Source organism: Nycticebus coucang, chromosome 15 (assembly GCF_027406575.1).
Source record: "Nycticebus coucang isolate mNycCou1 chromosome 15, mNycCou1.pri, whole genome shotgun sequence".
In the NCBI taxonomy this organism is placed as follows: Eukaryota; Metazoa; Chordata; class Mammalia; order Primates; family Lorisidae; genus Nycticebus; species Nycticebus coucang.
The window spans coordinates 64,765,278-64,791,404 of record NC_069794.1 but is presented as its reverse complement, the minus strand read 5'-3'; the positions used below and the strand labels follow the sequence as shown (position 1 = coordinate 64,791,404).

Below are 26,127 nucleotides of genomic sequence, written 5' to 3'. Positions count from 1 at the left end.
AATTACATGTTATACACATACACACAAAATATAAATAACTTCAAGCATAAAATGTACTTAAGAAGTAAGTTCTGAGTAATATTACCTTTGTTTTTAAAAATACAATTTATTTGTTTATAATTCAATTTTTCAACATGTCTGTGTTTAATAATGCCTTTCAGAATTCCTAAAAATATAAGCCAACTCTTGTAAGTCATTACAAAGAGACTTTAGCACACCACTAGCTGAACTGTAATTGGTGTAAAGGATAGACATCTGGAATTCATATTCTGAACATACTGCTACTTTTAGGAATTGTTAATCTCTGTCAGTCTCTTTATCTGTGAAATGAAGATTCTGGCTATGTCATTTTGTTGCTGTGAAGAAAATATATGTAAAACAAGTAACATTGACATGATGACTGTTTAATAAATGGTCTACATGTATACTGGTATTAAAATGGCTTTTAGCATTTTCTCTCCAATATAAATTGACTTTAGGCTCTTAAGGGGAGATGAACATTAGTATTTTTACAGATACTTAAATGTAAGTGTATTGTTTATCATAAAGATTTTTATGTTCTTCAGATTAAATTAGTGCACAAAAGAGTTGGCATTTCGTGAAGAAATTTAAAGCTTGGTTCTTGCTTTCCTGAAATGAGAAAGCCCTCAAAGATATTGAGCTTCATGCATACCTAAGGAATAGAGTTACAAGTTTCAAGAATGATTTAGGGAATTCACTCTCCAAACTTAGGGAAAACTGTTATTTAGCTAAGATACCAGGTATTGATTATTTTGGGTCCAGTGTATGACAGATTAGTAGGTACTGATTATTTCTATGATCATTTCTATGATGTAACGCATGTGCCTTCATGTAGTGCATTTCTATAGGAAGGTCACGATTATTTTAGGTAAGGGCAACCATAGTAAAGATAATATAGGCTGCGATAGAATGCATGTGATTTTCAGCAAATTAATTCTACCCCTACTTTGTCACTGATGTCAACTCCAGTGTATCTGAATTATGAGGTTGATAACTGCTGATGTTGTAGGGAGACAAATGTTAAGTGCATAAATTACAATTCTGTAGCATTTGATAGTGTATCAGAGAGATACAAGCAAAACGCACAATGGTTAAAATAAGTAATTGCCTAGGAAACCAGGAATACTTCATAGGTGAAAATGATATTTACACTGGGTGTTGAAGGATAGCAGAGTGAAGGGAGGGAAGAGAAAAAAACTCAATACAATAACTATGTATATATATATATAGTTTCGAAGGACTAATGTGTTTGAGAAACTGAAGCTGTGTGCCTAGGGTATAAGAATTACAGCATGTAAGCATGTGGCTGTGAAAGGAAGACTGAAGAGGTAGATTAGGACCAGATTGGAATGGTCTTGTATGCCAAAGGCATGGTTTAGCAATAGAGAAAAACAAGTTCCATGCTAGACGTCTATTTTATTTGCCAATTTAAAAAAAGCTGGTGAGTAGTTCACTTACTGATGCTAAATTGAGTAAATGGAAAGTGGTTCTGATATACAGCTAGAGTTGAGACCCACTGGTGGTCTAGGGTTTGTGTTACACAGTGTGGCTAGTCTGCCATAATTATAAAGTACATACTGAATTCTAAAGACTTGGTATGAAAAGAAAGTAAAATATCAATTTTTTTTATGTTGGCTACATGGTGAAATGACAATATTTTGGCTATATTGGGTTAAAGAAAAATGTATTATCAAAATTTTAATTTTATCTGTTTCGTTTATTTTAATGTGACAATGAGGAGTTACAAAATTACATATGTACTTGAATTACATTTTTATTGTAAAAGGCTGGTCTATGTGATCTGAATCAGACTTAATACAGTGGAACTAAACTCAAGTGAGAGGTTTTTTTGAGATAGAGTTACTTTTAACCAGTAGCATTCAAGCAAACCAGAAAGAAAAAAAATTCAATCTCATAAGAACATGGGCAAAGGATATGAACAGAAGCTTTTTTGTTGTTGTTGTGGATGAACAGAAGCTTTTCAAAAGAAGATGGACTAATGCCCAATAAATATATGAAAAAATGATCAATGTCTCTAATCATGGAAATGCAAATCAAAACCACGATGAAGTATCACTTGATTCCAGTAAGAATGGCTTTTATCAAAAAATTCTAGAACAACAGATGTTGGCATGGATGCAGAGAGAAAAGAACACTTAAGACACTGTTAGTAGGACTGCAAACTAGTACAACCTCTGGATAGTCATAGGGAGATAACTCAAAGAACTAAAAGTAGACCTAACATTTACCAGAGGGAAAAAATGATCATTTTATCAAAAAGACACATGCACTCAAACGTTTGTTGTAGTACAGTTCACAATACAAAAGCGACAATATTTTGGCTCTCTTGGCTATAACCCAAGTGTCCATCTATACTGATTAGTAAAATGTGGTGTGTGTATATCTTGGCATACTACTCAGCAATAAAAAACATTGGTAACCTAATACCTTTGTAACAACCTGGATGGAACCGGAGACCATTTTTCTAAGTGAAGTTTTTCAAGAATGGAAAAACAAACACCATATGTACTTACTATTAAATTGTCACTAATTGATCAACACCCGTGTGCACATTTGGTAGTGAAATGCAATAGAAGACAAGGAGGTGGGAGGGACCAGGGGAAGCGGGGTAAATTCACACCTGACAGGTACACTGTCTAGGTGAGGGACACATTTAACTTGGACTCAAATTGTACAAAAGCAATTCATGTAACCAAAACATTCGTATCCTTGTAATATTCTGAAATAAAAAACAGATAGTTACTTTTAACCAGTAGAACTTCAGCAATTTGAATTGTATTGTGTTTTCTTTTTCTGTAACAGAGACTTGTTATTTTACGGAATTTGAGCAAAACAGCTAAATTAATTTAGAAAGCATATGGACTCCCAAATACGGAAATAGGAGTAATAAGTAAACATTGATTGATGATGAGACATAAATGTGCTGGAGGGGATCCTTGTCTCTTAGGAGAAGCTTTGTGGCCTGCCTTCAAGAAAGAGTTAAATATTTCATCATTGTGGGAGGATATTTAGCTTAGGGTTTAAAGATACACTGTGAGTATCCCTTTGCTTACCTAAAATCTTACCTTAGTGCACATGGGCAAGAGCAGTGGTCTAAGTTTCTTTTTATTTGTTGATCTTTATAAAACTTTATCATTTTAGCAATTTTTAGATGTATAGTTCATTGGCATTAGGTACGCTTACACTGTTGTGCAATCATCAGTACCATCTACTTCCAGAATTTTTTTTTTTTTTTGAGACAGAGTCTTACTGTGTCGTCCTCAGTAGAGTGCTGTGGTGTCACAGCTCACAGCAACCTCAAACTCTTGGGCTTAAATGATTCTCTTGCCTCAGCCTCCTGAGTAGCTGGAACTATAGGTGTCCACCACAATGCCCAGCTATTGTTTGTTTGCAGTTGTCATTGTTGTTTAGCAGGCCCAGACCAGGCTTGAACCCACCACCTTTGGTGTGTGTGGCAGACACCCTACTCACTGAACTATGGGCACTGAGCCTACTTCTAGAACTTTTTTATGATCTTTGTTTTTAAAGTCTTAACTTTTTTGTTAATGTTTCTTATATGTGGAATTAAACTAATTGGAATAACATTTCAGCTGATATTAATTTTTCATGTTAATTATTCCAACTGGTTTAATATTTAAAAAAATATTTTCTTATTTTAATGACCCTTTCTGGTGCCTGTACTAAGTTCTTTTAGAGATTTTTCTTCTGAGACTTCAGAATGATGTCCTCTTTCCCTTGTCTGGTACTTTTTTCAAAGGGTCGTTTTTGTCATTTGTCTCTGTTTCCTATCCTACCCCAACCTGATTACTTATCTTCAAATGGAGAATCTGTTGAAACTTAATATTTATTCTTAATCTAAATATTTAAGATGACTACTATTGAAATTACATTCAGATCTTAGTCTAGAGCTGGATCTCAAGTTGATTGCCCAACTTCAAGCCTATGCCTGGTTCTCTCATACGTTGAATTGAAAATTAATTTCTAATATGAAGCATACTTTCTCTGGGAACTGTACCTTTTAGGATGCATACATAATTATTAGTTTTGCTTCACAGTTCCCTACCCATTTCTCTTCTTGTGCTCCCTTACTTTGCAAGTCCCCCACTTTGCTCTTTTTCTACCTCTTGCTATTTCTGGCTTGATGAGAAAAAAATGGCATTGACTAGGTAAGGGAAGGGACAGTACTGTAGCTGCTATATAGTAGGATTCCTGCAGTGGAGAACTTTTATGTTAAAAAGCCTTAATACTGTTACTAACTATATCCTGAATAAGTCTTTTGACTTTGCTTTTTAGTCTGTAATATAATTGTACTGGTCACAATTAAGCAAGAATAAAACAGTGTTAGTACAAAATAGAAATGGCAAAAAGTCACCAAATTATAATATATAGGACTTGGTAGAAATTTCATAATGAATGTATAATGCAGGGGTAATTATGGTGATTTTCTAACATAGATACAAAAATTTCATTTTATATGGGAAAAAACTTGTAAGTTTTAGTCTGATGTGATCTGTAAATAAATTCTTTGATAGCTGATAGCATTGACGGTTGTTGCAGGCCAGGCATGGTGGCTTATTCCTCTAATCCTAGCACTTTGGGAGACCAAAGTGGAAGGATTGCTGAGTTTGGGTTTGAGACCAACATGGGCAATATAATGAAACTCTGTCTCTACAAAAAATAGAAAAAATTAGCTGGGCATTGCGGTGTGCATCTGCTCAGGAGGCTGATGCAGGAGATCTCTTGAGCCCAGGTGTTTGAAGTTGCAGCATGCTGTGATGACACCATTGCATTCTGTCCCAGGCAACAGAGAGACCCGGTCTCAAAAAAAATAAAAAAGTTGTTGGACGTGCTATCCCCTGTGCAACATATAAGACATAACACAATATTGTATTGGCATAAGACAATATTTATATGTTCAAGGGAAAGCTGGACTCTTCCTTAACATATGTCCTCATCTAAATTACTGGAAGCAGTGTGGGTTGGAATCACTTAAAGGTTTGTTCACTTCCATGTCTGGCTGTTGATGCTGGCTATCAGTTGATGCTGAGGGCTCTGTTTCTCTACCGTGTGGTCTCTTCACATAATTTGGGCTTCCTCACAGCCTGGTAGGTGGATTCCAAGGGTGAGTGCCCTGACACACATGCGCATGCACATTCATACACACACACACAGAGCAAGACAAAGCAAGCATGCACACGTACCCTGGTTTCAGTTCTTGTATTAAAACTGGTATGGTATTAGAAATTAAAATCTGGGTGCTAGCTATGCTTGTTGCTGCTGAGGTATCATTTCTTTTAGAAGCTTAACGACAGAGCAAAGATACATATGTGTGCAGTAACTGGCATATAAAGTGACCATAAGTATTTGAAGTGACCATCTTTATCTTAAGCTGACAATGAGTTCATTTCTTACTGGTGTCTCCAACTCTTGATTCATTACCACTGTTACTGTTAATACTATTTTTATGCCTCACAGTGGGAGATCTTTATATTGTATTCTGAGCTCTTTTTAAAAATTTTCTTTATTGAGAAATAATTTTCAAACATTAAAATGCACCCGTTTTAGGTATACAGTTTGAATCTTGACAGATATGTACACCTGTACAGCCAGCACCACAATCAAGATACAGAACATTTCTGTCAACCCAGAACGTACCTTCATGGCTTTTTGTTGTCAGTCCCTTCCCAAATTTACTCCCAATAACCTGTGATCTGCCACTATAATGGAATCATATAATGTATATTCCTGTGTCTTGATTCTTTCTGCATAATGCTTTTGAGATTCAACCGTGTTTCTTTTACTGTTGCTCAGTAGTTTTATGGCTGTATCAGAATTTGTTTAGCCATTCATCCAGCGGTTCTCAACCTGTGGGTCACGACTGTATTAAAGGGTCGCAGCATTAGGAAGGTTGAGAACCACTGCATTCATCAGTGGATGGATATTTGGGTTGTTTCTAGTTTTCAGCTATTACGAATGAAACTACTATGGACTTTTTGTACAAATCTTCTTGTGGATATAATGTTTTCTTTCTCTAATACCTAGGTGTGGCATTGCTGGATCATATGATATATATATTTTTTAGCTTTACAAGAGAATACTAAGCAGTATTCTAAAATGATTGTTCCACTTTATGTCTCCATCTACAGTGAGTGTTTCTTTTTGTATTTTTGCAAATACTTGGTATTGTTGGTCTTTGTCATGTTAGCCATTCTGGTGAGTATATAGTGGTTTTAATTTGCATTTCTTGATTAGCAATATTGACCATCTTTTATGTGTTTATTGGCCATCTATACATCTTAGGTATGTCTTTTATTATTCATTTGCTTATCTGTTTACATCTTTTGCTGTATAAGGAAGTTTACCTCTATTTCTAGTTTACCAAGAGTTTTATAATAATTGGATTTTATCAAATGCTTTTTTCTACAGGCATTAATATGGTCATGGAAATTTTCTTTGTTATCCTATTGATGTGGAGGGTTACATTAATTGATTTTTGAATGTTGAACCAGCTTTGTATATCTGGGAAAATTCTACTTGGTTGTGGGATATTCTTTTTATACTTTGATGGATTCAATTTGCTGACAGTTTTTTTGTTTAACGTTTTTATTATATATTATTAAGGTTTATAACATATTTTAGGATAAACATCCATAATGAAATGATTGCTACAATCAAGCAAATTTACATATCCATCATCTCACATAGTTATCTTTTGACTTGTTAATATTTTTGATGAGGATTTTTGTTCTTATGAGAGATACTGGTCTTCAGTTTTCTTGTAAAGCCTTTGTCTGGTTTTGGTATCAGGACAATACTGGCCTCTACTGGTAGAATGAGGTAGAAAGTATTCCATTTCTTCTATGTCTGGAAGAAATTACAGAGCATTCATATAGTATCTTAAATGTTTGGTAGACTTTACCCAGGAACTCTTCTGGATGTGGTGCTTTCTGTTCTGAAAGGTTATTAATTATTGAGTCACTTTTTTCAGTAGGTACAGGTCTATTCAGATTGTGTGTTTCTCCTTGTGTGAGTTTTGGCAAATAGTGTATTTTGAAGAATTGGTCCATTTCATCCAAGTTGTGAAATTTGTAGCCATAGAGTTGTTCATAATGTTTCTTTATTGTTTCTAATGTTATTTCTGATATTAGTAATTTAATAATTTTTTGTTTCTGATATTAGCAATTATCTGTTTTTCTTAGTCTGGCTAAAGGCTTATGAATTTTAATCTTTTGGTTTTGTTGATTTTTTTTTCTCTATTGATTTCCTGTTCTCAATTTCATTAACTGTTTTATTCTAATTTTTAATTTTTTTCTGCTTACTTTGCATTTAATTTGCTATTTTCTAAGGTGGGAGCTTAAATGATTTTTTTAAATCTTTTTTTCCTTTAAAAAAAGATTTTTTATTTTTTTTAATACAGTAGAACTTCCATAGTTGACCACCTCCTCCATTGACTATCTCTTTAAGTTAGCCTAATTTTCATAGACGAGACACGCACCACATGTATACATATCAGTATAGTAGACCTAATTCTTTATATTGACCACCTCCATATGTTGATCTGTTTTTACAGTCCCTTGGGTGGTGAATTTACATACGTTCTACTGTCTGTGCATTAAGTGCTAAAAATTTCCTTTTAAGCACTGCTTTTTCTTCATCCAGCACATTTTGATAAGTTGTATTTTTGTTTAGTCAAAATATTTTTATATTTCTTACGAGATTTCTTTCTTGACCCATGTATTTATTAGAATTGCATTATTTTATCTCTAAGCTTTTTTGATAATTTTTTTCTGCTGTCTTACTGATTTCTAGTTTAATTGTGGTCTGAAAGTAGACACTGTATGATTTCTGTTCTTCTTTAAATTTTTGTTGAGTATGTTTCATGGCCTAGAATGTGATCCATTTGGAAACTGATTTGTGTGAGCTTGAGAAGAATGTGAATTTTGCTGTGTTAAGTTATCTGTAAATCTTTGTCTGTAGATCTCAATTATATCAAGTTGACTGATAATGCTATTGAGCTCAACTATGTCTTCACTGTTTTTCTGCCTGCTGAATCTGTCCGTTTCTTACAGAGTTGTGTTGAAGTCCTCAACTCCTATAGTGGATTCATCTGTTTTCTCCTTGGAATTCTATCACTTTTTGCCTCATGTATTTTGGTACTTTATTGTTAGGCTCATGTATATTTAGCATCGTTATGTATTTTTGGAGAATTGACCCCTGAATAGTTGTACAATGATAACTTACTTTATTTAGGGACTTTTCTCTGTCTTAAATCAATGTAGCAACTCCCACTCTCTTGGTTATTGGCATGGTATATCTTTCTCTCTTCCTTTCCTTTTAATCTGTATATGTCTTTTTTTGGGTTTCTTATAGACAACATATAGTTGGATCTTGATTTTTTTTAATCCACTGTGACAATCAATTGGTATATTTAGACCTTTGATGTTTACAGTGATTGTTGATAGTTGATATTTGTTACCATTTTCTATTAATTGTCTTTGTTCTTTGTCTCTATTTTTCTTTTTGACTCTTTTGTGGTGTTAATTGAGCATTGAATATGATCCCTTTCTCGTTTTAACATAATGATTATACTTATTTTTTTACTTTTTAAAAGTGATAACCCTAGTTTACAAGTACATTTACAACTTATTTACATCTACTTTGAAATAACATTATACCACTTTACCTGTAGTGCAGATATCTTACAATAGGGCAGTAATAATAATTCTTCACTCTGGAATATTTTAAGTGGTGTTGGATTTTCTGCTCTTTGAATGATTGGTAAGATTCCTCTGTGAAACCTACTCGGCCTGGAGCCATTTTATGGAATTCTTTATCTGTTTTATTTTTTTCTGTGGAAATTGATAGAGATTTTTGATTCTGTTTAAGTAAGTTTGGGCAAATTATATTTTTCTGGAAATTGTATCTTTTTTATTACTAGGTTTCCAAATTTGTTTACTTAGAGCTTTGTTTGCTCTAATGGGTATTTTCACTTTGTCATTACTCATTTTGTATTAATGCTTCTCCCCCCCGCCCCTTTTTTTCTTGATTAGGTTAGCCATTGATGTATTTTCAGAGAATTGTCTTTTGTATTTATGTGTTAGTTCCTTCTTTGTGTTTTTTAACTTTTTAAAAAAGTTAATTCCTTTGGTTTACTGTATTTCTTTTCACGGTTGAGTTCATTGAACCTTTTCTTTCATTTTTATTTATATTAGTATTTTAGTGCTATAAATTTTTCTTTGATAACTGCTATAGCTGAGTCATATGGATCTCATATGTCAAATTTAATTATTATTATATTTTTAGACATTCTCTTTGAGTTTGGATTTCAGCCATGTTTTACCATTTTTATGTTGAACTATGTTTTGTTTTTTGTATATGTTCTTTTAGTTTTTAAAAAATAATTTTTATTGTTATTGTCTTTTGTATTTCTACCTTGTGATTTGATCAGGTTGTTTGTGGTCTAATATATGGTCATTTTTTATTTTTCATGTATGCTTTAAAAAAAGCATACTTTCTAATTTTTGGTTTTTAAGTTTCATAAATATATACAAAGGATTAGGTTATTTGGATCTTTTATATTTCTAAAATCTTTGGTTGATCTATTTTCATTTGAGAACATAATGTTAAAAGTATCTTAGTATGTTTCTGTATAGTTCCTTTCCACCTCCTATAGGTTTTGCTCTTCATTGCTGAATTATTAGGTATATAAAATACAGAGCTGTTGTATGCAGAGATGATGTAACTATTCTCTTTTCACTGTAATTCTGTTTAATGCAGTGTTTAGTGATGGCTTTATTTTGATTGTTGAGTTGTTATTGAAGTTTGTAGTCTTAATTTATTTGTTACTTATTCTGAGATAAGTTAATGTATTTGTAACCACTTCATAAAAGAAAATCTCATATAATTCTGTTTGGTCATTTTTCTTTATAATAGTGTAAACAAAATAAACTACAATTCCATAGATATAGGATTAAATTTCTCCACTGTGTATTGAAAAGACCTATAGTATTAAAATGATCTGAAACTGGATTTCTGTGAATAACTTCAAAATTTGAAAATTTTAGATTATGTCTGTTCTAACACCTAGACTGAGCAGGCTATTGGGCAAATGTTCAGGCCATAAAAACACCAACGAGGCATCTTATTAGATTATTAAAGTTTTTAGCTTTAATCAGATGTGTCTCCTTTTAAAGTCTGAAAATACTAAGGTGAAAACCCTGCTATTTTTAAAATTCAAAATAGTTTTTTCAGTTGTTAATAGTTTTGATGTCATATGTGGCAGTAAATGAATAGAAAAGAAAAATTGGGGTTATACATTAACTTTAATTCCAGAACTACTCAAAGAAAATTTAGGAATTTGTTGATAATGTTAGTGTTCTGTGAAACTGTATTTTTAAAGCAATTGGATTTGGAATCAATTGTTTTTAAAATACAAAAAGAAAAGGAGAAGAAAAAGTGTTTTGTGTAACACATTAGATGTTTAAAATCTTGTGATATTCTATTCTTTAATAAATAGAAATTATTATTATGAATGATAATAGCTTTAGAGTAGTAATGGAGAAATTTCTATTGATGTTTTAAAATGAATGTTAGTAGAAGATAACTTTATTGGTTAGTAAAAGATAACTTTATTGGTGTATACATAATTGAGTCATTCTTTGACTTAATATTCTGAAACAATTTTGATCTATTAACATCTTTTGAAATTTTCTTAATTAATTTTGGAAAGATCTAAGCAAATTCATTGTAAGAGGTGTGATTATAAAGGAAGCAGAAAATTGTGTTAGGAAGATTTTAGGCACAAAATATTATTAATAACTGCACTAGTATGGAATAGGGTGACTTAACCTAATAATTGTGAACTGTAGACTTTGTCCAGAATTCAGCACAATAAAGAGAAGTTATGGTAAATATTGAAAAGTCTTAAAAATATGGAGAGGATATTTAGAAAATCTATAATAATCTAATTGGAACCTTAGAAGAAAAAATAGAGTGTTGGGGAGGCAACATTTGAAGAAATAGCAGGTGAGAATTTTCCACAGTTGATGAGATATAAATCTACAAATATACCATAGTAAGCAAAATACATATCGAGTAGCGTATTGTAATAAAACTGCAAAACACCAGAGACATAGAGAAAATATTAAAAACATAGAGGAAAAAAAAGACAAATCCTCCTACAAAGGAGCAATGGGGTAACATCAGTAGCAAGCAATGAAAGTCAAAAGACAGTGAAGTAATATTTCCAAAGTGTGAGATAAATCTTTCAACCCAAAGTTATGTGCCCAGCCAAAAGTGCCAAAACTGTTTTTCAAGAATAAGAATAAAATAAAGACCTTTTCAGATAAAATTGAAAGTGTTGCCTACCCGCAGACCTTTACTAAATAGAGAATTTCTGAAAGGATTTACATCAGAAAGATTGAAAGTGACCTAAGGAAAAGGGTCTGAAATGTGACTGATAAAGGAGAAAATGTGTATTTGGTTGGAAAATCTGTCTTGTCATAGCTTATGAAGTTATCAGGAATGTGGCATTGTACCATGAAGAAGTGAAGTGTAATACCAGTTGCGATGTAAATTGTTTAGGATTACCCCAAACCTATGCCACCACTTTCCATTTTGTACTAGCTTTGTGGTTTGAGGAATTGAGTCAGCTAAGTCCTGACTAGTCTAATTCAATTATAATAACCCCATTCTCTTGCTAATTCAGTTGGTTTTGGAATCAGGCCTAAGGCATTTAGTCCACGGTCTTTATCTTAATGGCAGTTATTGACTCATACGGAGGTGGCCAGATGTCTAAAGTTGGGCCTACGCACATTGGAGGAAAAAATTCTTATTTTGTGCTTGGAGGAGAGATACATCGGGGAGACCAAATTGCTTCTTACTATGGTCAAAGAAGTAAGACCTATGTGAAGTCAACATAGGAATAGCAAATTAGGAATAGCAGAGCAGTGGGAATGAAAAAAAAAAAGGAAAATTTAATGATTTCCCTTTGTTTCTAAATCACCTAGTCTTGAAGTTTACACTGTTTATAGACTGCATTTCATGTGAGATTGTAGTTGAAGTTTGTATAGGTCATAAGATTATAATTTTTTGTTGATCTTTAGTTGAAGATCCACCAAAAACTCCTTTATGCTCCCAACAAATTAGCCTTTGTTTTTTTTTTTTAACTCCAAGAGTTTATTTTTTTTTTATTTTTTTTTTTTTGTAGAGACATAGTCTCACTTTATGGCCCTCGGGTAGAGTGCCGTGGCATCACACAGCTCACAGCAACCTCCAACTCCTGGGCCTAAGCGATTCTCTTGCCTCAGCCTCCCGAGTAGCTGGGACTACAGGCGCCCGCCACAACGCCCGGCTATTTTTTGGTTGCAGTTCAGCCGGGGCCGGGTTTGAACCCGCCACCCTCGGTATATGGGGCCGGGTTTGAACCCGCCACCCTCGGTATATGGGGCCGGCGCCTTACCGACTGAGCCACAGGCGCCGCCCCAAATTAGCCTTTGTTAATACAAGTATAAGAATATTCTACACCAGGAGAGGTGGAAGCTTTATGTTTTATGCTGCTGTGGCAAGACTAGATTAAGTCAGAGTAACATGTATTAGTGAAGCACACTGGCGGATAAGTATGCCCAGAGAAGATTGACAAAATGATGAGTAGTGTTAAAAGCACGAGATGTGAATGATAAACACACAGTGTATCCTTTGGCCTTTGTTCTGGTATAGGAAGGTATTAAAGAGATTTGGTAGCAGTATTAAAAATTTAAAGGGCTAGGATGTAAAAAGTTTACCAGTAGATTTATTTTGCATGATTCTAGAGGTCAGAACTAGTCCCAAATCAGTAGAAATTCTGAAGAGACATACGAAAGAGATGACTGGTATAGGAATCTTCAAATAATTAGATCTGGAAATAAGAGTGAATGGGTATGATAGTGTAGAGATGTCTGTGGATACTTGAGAACTAATTTTTTTCCCCTAGCAGTTTTCTAATAGTGGACTTCCATAATGATACAAATATTAAAGAAGATTTTTTTACATGGAGTAGGAGGTTGGGTTATATTACTTATAAAGACTCCTAAGTTTTTTTTATTCAGGTTCCTAATCCAGCTATTATAACATGGGTTCTAAACGCTATTAGGATCAAAACTTTTTATTTCATATTCTTTGTAGTGCCTTCTTACTCCCTAAAACTCATAATGAACATAATATTCCCATGTGTACAGTGTTCAAGAAACAAATGTGAATATAATATAGAGCAAAAATGAAAGTAATTTAAAGTAAATATCTGCAGTCAGGTATTGGATTTCTGAAATCCAAGAAACTTCCCATTTTTCCTAAATTAGGCACAGACTTATTTGGGAGTAAACCTGAATCCTAATTGAAATAAATTTAGTGATAGTCTTTACCTAACTGGTGAATTTCTGTTTTGTTGCAAAAATATTAGTATATTTAATTGTAGGCTACTGCTTCCTACTTTCCTAGCAGTATTACTTAAAATACTTTGAAATGCAAAAAAAAATTCTAAATTCTTAAAATATGTGGTCCCAAGGGTTTTGGCTAAAATATTGTGTTTTAACAAGTATTTCAACACTCAGATGTCCCGGGACAGACTAATTTAGAATACATTAAAAAAAAATACATACTTTATAATGTGTTTAGTTTTAAGAGGAGTAAGATGACAAGCCATTCTGTTCAAGAAATACAAGAAGGTGAAATCGCAGACCATGCTATCCTACACAGGACAAGAAATTTCAGACACTATTTATTTGGCTATGAGAAGAGAAGGAAAGAAATAATTTTATTTGATGAAAGGAATAGCGTGCCTAAACAAGTTACACATTGTTCTAGTGAAGAAAATGAGGAAATAGTATATTTTTAAAAATGACCTAGCCCTTCTTAATAAGTGTTACCAAGACAATTTCCTATGTTATGATTAGAGCTTGGGAAGTGACAAGTATTAGGAAAAAGAAAAATCTCCTAACTTGAAATTTCACCACGTACTGAAGCCTGCATTCAGTCTTTAGTGCTTACTGATAGAAGTTATATATGTTCTCTGGGGGCAGTATCAGTCACGTATGAAAAACATGGAGAACTCAAAAATTGTATCATTTCACTATCTAGGGTAATTACTAGGAAGTATTTACATAAATCATTAATGAAATGTATTTATTATATTTCAGGCTCTAAATCTGGTAAAAATCTGTGTTATAAATTTACAGATTATTTTTTGTTTTCCAGTACCAGTACCACTGCTCTGAAATTCTTTTTAAGTAGATTTGTAGTCGAATAATACATGATACTTTTAAGTAGATAGTACATTATTCAATAATTTATAGATAACTTCCTATAAAATATTTTTGGCATAGTTTTGTAGGAATATATATATATGTATATATATAGTGAGTTTAATCCATTCAAAAGTTGTGTGGGATGTAGGATAGTTCTTCACTGATGTTGCACAGAATATATTTTAAGAATGCAAATAGATTGTTTCTTTTTTTTCCTTTTGTCCTCTGTACAAATAGAGGCCATTTCTATATTCTTGACTCTACCATTTTTCCGTGGCAGGTTTTCTTCTCATATAATCTTCTAATGATTTTTGTCAGTCTCTGTCAAAACCATGTCATTTGGGAAGTAATTTGACATGACTTCATACCTAAATGTGTAAAAGTTAGGGGCAGTTATATTCTAGAGTTGTTTAAAAAGAAAACTTCAAAGAGAAATTAGTTTGTGTTTTAAGTAGGCAAATTATATCATTAGTAATGCTCAGAAAGAGCTTTGAACACTTACAATATCCTTGTATGTCATTGTCTTTCATAGTACTTATAGCAGGCGTCCTCAAACTGCGGCCCGCGGGCCACATGAAGCGGTGTGAATTGTATTTGTTCCCGTTTTGTTTTTTTACTTCAAAATAAGATATGTGCAGTGTGCATAGGAATTTGTTCATAGTTTTTTTTTTTTAAACTATAGTCCGACCTTCCAAGGTCTGAGGGACAGTGAATTGGCCCCCTGTTTAAAAAGTTTGACGACACCTGATTTAGAGTGTTAATAAAGAATTTCACTCAGATGAAATTATATAATACTGGTTACTTAATTTTCTTACTACCTACTAAAATGTGGTTTGGAAATTGTCTTGTTGTGTATATAGGCTACCTTATGCCTAGAATAATATGTAAAATGTCTTGTTCAGTTACTATATTAAAGACTAATTTATGGACTATTTTAGGTACCATTTAGCTTTATCAACATAGGTAAAAATCTCTTTTTTAAAAAGTCTTTATAAAATTAAGTAAGTTTGGATTTATCTTTAGGTGTGTATGAAAATGGATGTTACTTTAGTATATGACAAGTCAGATTATTTTTAGAAGTCTACAGTGAATGGCTTAGCCTTTTTTAAGGTATTTTAAAATATGGACACTTTCAGATACTTCATTGTCTTTTATTAATTTTAACTGTTTTTTCCCCAGTGTTTTTTCATATAGGAACTTAGTATGTAGCACAATATTAAATGTTTATTAAAGTATTAGATTTACATTGTATATTTTAAAATCTTAGCTGCTGCTTGCATTTACCAAGTTTCTGTTCTTTAGTAAAATAGTCTTTTCATTGTGTTGCTAAACCATAACTTGTCACTCCTCTACTTAGTGGCTAAGTGAATATGTATTTACAAAACTGATTCTCTTATGAAACAAAGATGAATGAAATTAAAATGTTCTGTGTTACAATAACGACTTTGTATAGTATTTAAAAATATATAGTAATCTAAATATATGTATATATTTTTAGAAAGAATCTTCAAGAGGGAGACATAGGGAAAAGGAAGACATAAAAATCACTAAGGAGAGAACTCCAGAAAGTGAAGAAGAAAATGTAGAATGGGAAACTAATAGAGATGGTGAGTTTCAAAATCTGTTTATATAGTCAATTCTTGATTATTCACTTTGTACAGTTTTTTTGTGGGCTGTAAAATACCTTTCAACTGTGCTCTATTGTTTCAAATCATCTTATTGACTTGTTTCTATCTTACTGAGTTGTAAGGCAGAAACTGGCATACAGTATAGTAGTAAAAAGGCAGAGAAAGTACAATGTCATTTATACTGTGTATTTCAGCTTTCCTCCTTTTTCCTTCTAGAACTTTATTGTGGAGCATCATTGTTGTTTTGAATTTTATTACATTTGTAAATTTTTTATTCTTCAAACTAAGTTTTAAAAAATTAAATCTAAATGTGTTTATGTAAAGTATTAAAAGTGAGATTTTAAAATCTTAAGGACCTAGGAAAATTATTTCCAGTCAATTATTCACTTTTTAATAACTTTGTTACTCATAGACAACAAAACTAAAGAGGTTAAGAATTTAAACCAATTTATCAATGATAAGCTGAAAATGTAGAGCAGAGGTTAGAAAACTATGATTTGTAGGCCAGTCACTGGTTTCACACATAGTATTTTATCAGAATGTACTATGAACATTTAGTTACACGTTGTCTGTGCCTGCTTTTGAGCTGCAGTGGCCACGTTGAGTCCTTTCGAACAACTAAGAACCTTCAAGCCTAAAATATTTACTGCACTATTTCACAATGATCTCTGAAGACTTACAGTCCGAGACTTGAAACCTAAATGTCTCTTCAGTAATTGGAACATCAATCCTTATTAAGGAAATTTATTCTGTCTTTGGACTGTGCTCTCTGTTAAAAAGTTACTTCCAAGAACAAATAGGAAACTTTTTAATGGTTAGTTTATTGGTATGTCATCATCTAATCTAATACTTCTCCCAAGTAGCAATAAAGGCAGCAATGCTGTCCTGTTACAGTAGACTAATTAGCTAATAAATTGAAATAAGATAGTATACCATAACTATTCAAGCTTACATAGCTAAGTTTTCCTAAGTAATACAGGATTAACTCTTAACATATCCAACATTCATTTTATTTTAATTATTTTAGATAGAAAACATTTTGAAATGTATTGGATACTTCTATAAAAATAAAAATTTTTCTATTCTCATAATAATGTTAGGTAATTGTTGAAAATTTAAAAGGTTCAAAAAAGTTTGTCAGTTCTTTTCCTGGATTTTATAGTAGCTGTGTCGAACTTTCTCCATAATCTCCTGCACTCCTCTTTATGGTCTATTACACAGAACTGAAGGAACTCTTCATTCAAGATCTCCTTCAACTTTCTCCTACCACACTCACATACTAATCTTTTATTCATGCCCAAACTATTTTCTTTCTCTTATTCTGTGTAAGAGGCCTTGGCCTACTGTATAAGGTTAACATATTCCCTCATATTTTAGATCTGACTTCCTTCTACCTCAGCAGTGTTGTTCATTTATTATACATTCTTTTCTATGTCTTTAAAAATCCATTTTCTCCTTTCTGTATATTACTGTTAGCTTGTATTCTGCTTATCCCCACTTAACTAAATTCTTACAAGAGTTCTGTGCTTTACTATTACTCTCTACTTTCTACCTGATACTTATTTTTAGTCTTCTGACCCAACTCTCCATTAAAACTGATCTTCAAGGTCACTAATAACCTCTTCTTTGCTTCATAAATGGAAAATTACTTGTCTCTATCTTATAAAACCTTTCTGCAGCATTTGATGCATACATCCAAGAACTTCTGTCTTCTTAAAAAACATTCTTTTTCCCTGGCTTCCACGTATTACTCTTCAATTTTCTGTCTTTCTGTTCAAGCCCTTCAGTCTTATATTGAGGTTCCTTGTAATCAGTCTGTCTCTTAAATGCTGATTCCCAAGGATTTGCACTTAACTATCTTCTTTGAAAAAAAATCTAAGGTGATTTTATTACTTTTGCAATTTTTTAAGGACCCCCCCAAAACTTTTTTCTTTGTGGATTTTATGTTTCAATGCACATGTGGAAATGACATTCATCAAATTCAAATAGGGGGGAGCAGGGAGGAGGAGATGAGTAAATTCACACATGCTGGGTAGGTACAGTGCATATATTGTCTGGGTGATGGGCACATTTTTAAGTTTGATTCAAACAGTACAAAAGCAATCTATGTAACCAAAACGATTGCACCCCTGTAATATTCTAAAATTTTAAAAAATCGTCATAAAAATAACAATAATTGCCGTATTAGAAATTGAACTTAGGAAGTTTTTAAAATGTTTATTAATTTATTTAACAATGACAATAAACCCAATATATGCTTTGATGAAAAATAACTACACTATGCAAAGCAAAAAATTATAAAGAGGCAGTGTTTTACATGTTTTTACAAATCTGTTTAATGTCTGGCTTCATAGAATGCAGCTATATTTTCCTATCTGTGTCTACATTCGATTTGTTAACAATATCAGATCTTCTGGAAAATTCTATCTACTCACGAGAGAATTCACCAGGCATTATAGAATGTGCATTATAGAAATAGTTTGATCTTGTGGAACAATGTGCATTATAGAAATAGTTTGATCTTGTGGAACTCCTGAAAGTGTTTCAGGGAATTCCCCACCCCTAATCCTCAAAGCACTCCTTGAGAACCATTTATCTATAGGTACACTTTCTAAAACTCTTTTGTTTGCATTCTTTTAGCCTAGTCACCTTCTTTTTTCACCTTTCATTTGTCCTTCTAGATGAGATCATGCTTCATTAAGATAAATGTGTTATGGGGAAAAGGGAAAAGGGAGGGTAGGTGGGGGGAGGGTAATTGGTGGATCTTACAAGGGTACATGTGAAAATGTAGAATATAAATGTCTTAACACAATAACTAAGAAAATGCCATGAAGGCTGTGTTAACCAGTTGGATGAAAATATTTCAAATTGTGTATAAAACCAGCACATTGTACCCCATGATTGCATTAAACAGTTATGATTTAACAAAAATAAATAAAATTAGAGAAACCGTAAAAAAAAAGATCATTGTGTTAACCACCTGAATCAGTTAATAGTAATTTTTGTAACACCCTACCCAGTGGTTGCTTTTGGTCACTGCCTTCCTACTCTCACCTCCCAAGGATAACCACTGCCCTTATTTTTGGCACTATTAACTAGTTTTATCTGTTTGTAAATTCTATATAAATGGAATCAACAGCATATACTCCTTTTGTGCCTAGATTTTTTTGCTAGCAATATTATCTATAGTCAATCATATACTTTATTTCAAATAGTTATAGTTCATTAGTTTTTATTGCTTTATATTTTATTGTATTAGTACATCATAATTTATTCTACTGTTGACAAATAGTTGAGTAATTTTTAGTTTGGGGCTATTATGAACAAGGTGCTGGTACTGTTCTTAAGCATACAGTTTGGTAAACATGCGATCTGTCTGGAAGGTATCCAAATGTCTTTTTTTTTTCATGTTACATAGCTGAATACTTTCCAAACAGCCCTCACATCCCTATTTCTCTTGAGTTTATGCTTCAAAGTGGAATTGTTGGGCCATGAAATATGTATTTGTTCTTCTTTAGTAGGTAATGCCAAATTAAAAATGGTTGTACCAATTACCTATGTAGTATTTTTTGTCTTTTTTCATCTTAGCCATCCTATAAATGTACTATATAATGATATCTCTCAGTGTAGTCTTAGTTTGCATTTTCCTAATGAAGTTGAAAACTTTTTCGCATATTTATTGACCATTGTACAACCTATTTTGTAAACTATTTCAAATATTTGCTTGTTCTTTTATCATTATCTGTTATTTTTCTTTTTTTCTCCATTTATTTGTTTTTTTCCTTGTTGCTTATAGGAATTCTTTTTTTTTTTTTTTTTTTTTTTTTTGGTTTTTGGCCAGGGCTAGGTTTGAACCCGCCACCTCTGGCATATGGGACCGGCGCCCTACTCCTTGAGCCACAGGCGCCGCCCGCTTATAGGAATTCTTTATGTACTCTAGGTATGGATCTTTATCAGATACACATATTGCTAGTATTTTCTCCCACTCTGTTAGTTGTAGAGTAAGCTTTAAAAAGAATAAATTCATTCATTTCATTCCCCTGTTTAAAATTTTCTGATTTCCCACTGCATCCAGGAGCGCAAATTCTTCTTACGCTTATAAAACTTCTCATTACATAGTTGCTTCCTAAATTTCCGGTCCCTACCCCAAGTCTGTGTTTTTTATTTGGTTCCTTAAACAACTTCTCCTATCACATATAGTTAAAGACCAGTGCAATTTCATAAAGAACAAAAGTATCACTGCAAGCAAAGAAAATGTATGAAAATATTTTGGTGATTTTGGAGGTGCATGCATCCTCCTAAAATAAGGCATAAATCACAGAGAGTCCAAAAGATTTGGTTGCATAAAGTTGCAGAAATTAAAGCCAGGTAATAAACTAGAAGAAAATATTTGACATGTAACATGTATAAACATTAACAAAAAACACCATGTTAAACATATAATGAGCTTCCATAAATCTGTAAGACAGTCTAGTTAAAAAATTAACAAAGTAAAAATATCAGATAGGTAACACCAGAAGAAATAGATATGGCCATTAAATGTTCAACCTTACTGTAGGGAAATACTGGTGAAGATCAAGAGATGGCACTTTTCATTTATCAGTTTGGTGAAAAATGAGGAAATGTTATTGAGTGGGGGTTTGCATTGATAAAGCTTTTCCGGGGTACAGTTTAGAGATATTAAAAATAGAAAATATACTTAGCTTTGATCCAGCAAATGTAGTTTGAGAAATGTTATTAAAAAATACTTACAATTGCGAATCTAAATAGGTATTAAAATGTTCATCTAAGTCTTGTTTGTAACAGCAAATTTTTGGAAACAATCTCAGTGTCTCTCAGAAGGAAACTGGTTAAGAAAGTTATGATATGATGGTACCAGGAAATGCTTTGCAGATGTTAAATATAGGTGGTTGAGCTATATGTATAATATGGAAAGGTCTTGTTTATAGAGCAGCATTTATTGTTTGGGTCCTATTATTTTAAAGATAAAAATGTAAAACCTTATTTTTTGTAACAAAAGTATTAGCAGTGTTATTGGAGTGAAGATGGCTGTGGGAGGAATAGAAAGGGAAATTTCATATTTTACTCCATGTGCTCAGAATTGTTTAAGACTTTAGCAGTGAGCATACTTTGTCATAAAGTCAAAATTTTGTTTAGTGCTTATGCTTAGTGTTTATCCTTAATACATTAATTTTGTATGTTTGTGATGATTTTTGTATAGGAAATTACTAAAAGTAAAATTATATTAAAGGGTGTAGATATTCTCAAGGCTTTTAACCATATTGATAAATTATTTTACAGGGTAGATGTACACCATTCTAATTATATTTAATATTTTTCTGATTACTTAGAATCATTTATATAAGTATGTTTTTATAAGGCAATTGTAGTGATAACTTCAAGGTATATGAGGGATGTTTTCTAAATTTATTAACTGGTTTCAGACTAGTTTTCTATAATTTGTGGTTTCTGTTTTTTCAAGAGACTATAAGTTGCAATGTACCTACCTTGTAGTTCATTTCTTATAGCTAGGAAAGCATCTGGGTTTTGATTATAATACATATGCTTAAAGTAAGTATTGAGTAAAGGCTTGGGAGCATTTCCTCTGAGCAAAATATATTAGCTGTAATACATTGACTTTAACATACATTTTAACTGCTTAGTTCTCTACCCCTTGGTTTAATGGTTGGGGATGGAGAATTGAAAGCCAATTTCTTGTTTCTTGTATGTGTTCTATATTGCGGATATTTCTAGATGACAATTTTTAGATGGACAAGGCATATTGAGAATACTGTATCTTCTGAAATACTTTGGGATTAATTACTCTTAATTACTCTTTCCTTTTTTAACCTGGGTATTTTGTTATTCAGTTTAATTTAAAAACATAAACCACATCACTGAGTCTTGATATTTCAACGGAGTACAAAATAGTAACTAGAGATAATTATTGTTCATTTAATTAAATTCAGTATCTCCAATCATTTTATTTAGTAAAAACCGTATGCCCTTAAATATTTAGAAATTGCTTTCTGACTGAAAAACATAATTTAGTCTATTTTATATATTTTCTGAGAAATTATCATCATACTCCAATTTAAGATGAGTAATCAAATTTGGTTAACACAGATACTAAAATGTATCATTACTCTTTCTGTCCCTAAATATGGATGGATAGTTGTCTTTCTAATGCATTGGAGCTATACATAACAATGATAATTCATTTTCTTGTGCATTAAGCAGTCAAGGAGGACCACTTTGTTGTTTCTTAGTTCTTTTCATTTTATTTCTTTATCTCAGGGTAAGAAATTATCTAAAGTGCTAAAATTATAGCTTGGGAAGGCACCTCAATTTGTGATTGGTAAGCCCAAATCCTATGTTAGGACAAAAGTCAGTTGAAGTTCCCTCTTCCAGTCTTAATGGCATTTACGGCAAATGAGTGAAGGGTTGAGTGCCACTGTCAGTAGATTTTGAAAACTTCTACATACTGTAATGAAATAGGATCTGTACACCACTCGTCCCCTCCCCCTCCTCTCCTCTCCAAAAAGATTAAACAGAATGCATGGCATCGGATCTGTTGAGATGGACAGTTCTAGTCTAAGGAAATAGTACAAATCACTTGTACTAAAAATTATTATGAATCCTTTAAAATTAGCTCATATGCACATTAGTATTAAAATTAGTTAACTTTAGTTTTAGATCTTAATCAGTTGTCTCAAATATTTTTAAAGATTATTTTTAAATAATCTTTTTAAAGATTATTTTTATAATCTTACTTTAGTAATGCATCTTTAAGAAAATCAAGGAAATAGTGAATCATATCATATGCAGTATGAAATAATGAATGCTTTGTTATTTTTAACCATTAGAACATTCAGCTGAGTGCTTCAATTGTATATTTTGAAATCCTATCTTCTGACAAAAAAACGACCCCACATGACCCCAAATCACTTTCAGAAAACCCAGAAACCTTAAAAGTGTTTAGCTTTTCTTAAATCAACTGTGGTGATTTTAGTCTTGGTTCTTTACGACCCTTTAATACAGTTCCAAAGAGGTCACGACCCACAGGTTGAGAACCGTTGCTTTATAGAAACAATAACTATTTCATTTGGAAGTATTATTCTGATGAGAGAATCTTCCATTCAAAAAAGTTGAAATTCGGGCGGTGCCTGTAGCTCAAGGAGTAGGGCGCCAGTCCCATATGCCAGAGGTGGTGGGTTCAAACCCAGCCCCGGCCAAAAAAAAAAAACCACAAAAAAAAAAAAGTTGAAATTCTGTAATTTGAGGTGTTAATTATGATAGTTTCTGACAGTGATTCAACTTTTATTTTAAAGATTCTGACAATGGAGATATTAATTATGATTATGTTCATGAATTGTCATTGGAAATGAAGCGTCAGAAGATACAGAGGGAATTAATGAAGCTGGAGCAAGAAAACATGGAGAAGAGAGAAGAAATTATCATTAAAAAGGAGGTATCTATTTTTTGTAATAAATATGTTAGTAATTAATAGCAATGTGTATATTGTTCAGAGAACTCAGCTGGTTGCTGCATCTTAAATTATACTAGGATACTGATCATTGATCAACTGACTGTATATCAGCTAGTCCATATATGTTAATTACTTAAACGTCACATTAATGTATTAGATAAATAGGAAATATTTTTAGTATTGAACAAGTGAGCAAAATTTAGGCTTTGTTGCCTAGAGTCATCAGCCGTTGTAAAATGACCTTCGCATATGCAATATGTATGTCTGTTTCAGGCCCATGGTGTTTCTAGTATACCTTGTTTCTTTTCTTAAGAGTAGACATGCAATTAATTTGAATATGATTTGTCATTCTGAGGAGATTTTTAAATTTCATAATTTTAGTTTGCTTATTGATATTAATGTATGTTAGGGCAGTTAATTATTACATTAGTAAAGGCATGGGTTCATCAGGAGTCAGACTGATATCAACAGATAGTAGCTATTGCTTAATTTTTAATACGAAGTTTGGTATAATTTTACAATACTATAATCTTTGTAATACCATGAGTGGAGGAATTTATGAATTGACTTTCTGAAATCTCTCGAAAGGTTTCACCAGAAGTGATTAGATCAAAATTATCTCCGTCACCCTCTTTAAGAAAGTCCAGCAAATCGCCAAAGCGAAAATTAAGCCCCAAGTCATCTTCTGCTAGCAAGAAAGACAGGAAGACATCTGCAGTGTCTTCTCCACTTTTGGACCAGCAGAGGTCAGTAGGGTGATAAATAGTACCAGAATGAAATAGCTTTTTTCTATGTGATAGTAAAAAGAAATACTTTAAGATTATAGAAGGGTACTTTTTAATACTTTTAGTATTTAATTCAAGAATTTATTCCCCCAAGAAGTGTGAAATACTTGAATTTTAAAAAAGAATAAAACAAATATCTGTCATATCCACACATGCTTTCCTATTCTTCCTTTTTTGAATTTGATGCTTATGATACTTATGCATGTATATTTGTACTTTCATTAATATATGTTTTGCAGTATACACATCTGTTTAATTATCTTACAGCTATGTGGTACATATTATAATTTTCCTTCCACAACTTGCTTTTTCACTCAACTTTTTTTACACTTACCTGTGTTGATGTATGTAACCTTAGTTTATTCATGTTAGTATTTCTTTTTTAAGAGACAGAGTCTCACTTTATTGCCCTCCGTAGAGTGCTGGGGTGTCACAGCTCACAGCAACCTCCAACTCCTGGGCTTAGGCGATTCTCTTGCCTCAGCCTCCTGAGTAGCTGGGACTACAGGCGCCTGCCACAACACCCAGCTATTTTTGTTGTTGTTGTTGTTGTTGCAGTTTGGCTGGTGCTGGACTCAAACCCACCACCTTCCATATATAGGGCCGGCGCCCTACCCACTGAGCCACAGGTGCTGCCCAATTCATGTTAGTATTTTTATATTTATCTACTTTTCTACTGTTGAACATTTATGTTGTTTCTAGTTTTAAACACTGTATACGAAGTAAGCATTCTATTTGTCTCTTTGTGTACATAATCAATAGATTAGATTCTTTCCAGAATATACCTAGCAGCGTCAGTACATTATTTAGAATTACTGTATTAGCCTGTTAAAGAAATGAAAATAGAAATGATTAAATATAATTACATTGAGAAACTAAGAATAAGGGATAGAACACATTTTCTTTTACTGTCACTCTATTTACATTTTATTTTAATTAAAGTAAATCTAATTTATAAGAAAAAAACTAAAATCCTCTTCTCCCTAATATTTGATTGGCAATCTCTGTCTGTCTGAACCCATTATGAAACTCAAGATTATCTCCTTTCTTTTACTTTCTAAAACCAACCCCGTTTCAAACTCTAATTACTTTTCTGCCTAGATTATTATATCATCCTACTAACTGTATTTACTTTATGTGCTGTCTACCCCCTCTATATACACAACACATTTTCATTCAGTTACCCCAGCCCGTTCATTTTACACATGCTGTCAGAGAAATTTTAAAAGAACAATCCCAGTCAATTTATTATGCCATTGAAAAACTCAATCGTTTTCCAGTCTATAGAATGAAATTCAAATTTCTTAGACTGATGTTTAAATTTTGATCTTATTTTTTTGTCAGTATTTTTGTCCAGTTTCCTCCTACCCTCCTTCTTGTACCCAAATCTTTCGATCTCTAAATCAAATGCTAAATTTTCCATTAAGTTTTACCATTTTTCCTTACTGAACATAATTTCTGCTCCCTTTGTGTACCTATCAGATTGTGTTTATACCTCCCCATTAATATAAACTGCCTTTTGCATTATATTTCAGCTGTGACGTATATGTTTTACAACCTCCATTAAATTTAAGCCCCTTGAAGATTAATATCTTGATGGTTCATAGTTCTGTCTTCCCGTAGCACCTACTTTGCATAGAGCTTTGCATTGTAATAAGGCACTCAGTAAAGTTGACTTGATCCTCTTTGTTTCTGGGATTGAGTAAATATTACAAAGGGATATTAAAGAAATTGAGCCATGGAATGATGCGATCCACCCCACTTACTGTTTATGCTCTTGGCTAACCAATTACATAACTTTCCCTCAATTCCATTTATTTCTTCAATAAACTGCATACCAGAAATATTCTTTCTTTGTTTTCTTATCCTTTCTATTTAAAAATCTTTGCCATTTAATTTCTTCC

At 32.5% G+C, this 26,127-nt stretch overlaps 1 protein-coding gene across 6 annotated transcripts in view; it reads left to right on the top strand.

Annotated features, from left to right (window-relative positions):
- ZC3H13 (zinc finger CCCH-type containing 13) overlaps positions 1–26,127 on the top strand; it is a 108,434-nt gene that overhangs the window by 14,057 nt on the left and 68,250 nt on the right. For all 6 annotated transcript variants that reach the window (XM_053563490.1, XM_053563494.1, XM_053563492.1 and 3 more), the window contains 3 exons: positions 15,820–15,928; positions 23,281–23,420; positions 24,027–24,184. In XM_053563490.1, the coding sequence (XP_053419465.1) occupies positions 15,820–15,928; positions 23,281–23,420; positions 24,027–24,184 (407 nt within the window). The remainder of the gene's footprint in view (positions 1–15,819; positions 15,929–23,280; positions 23,421–24,026; positions 24,185–26,127) is intronic.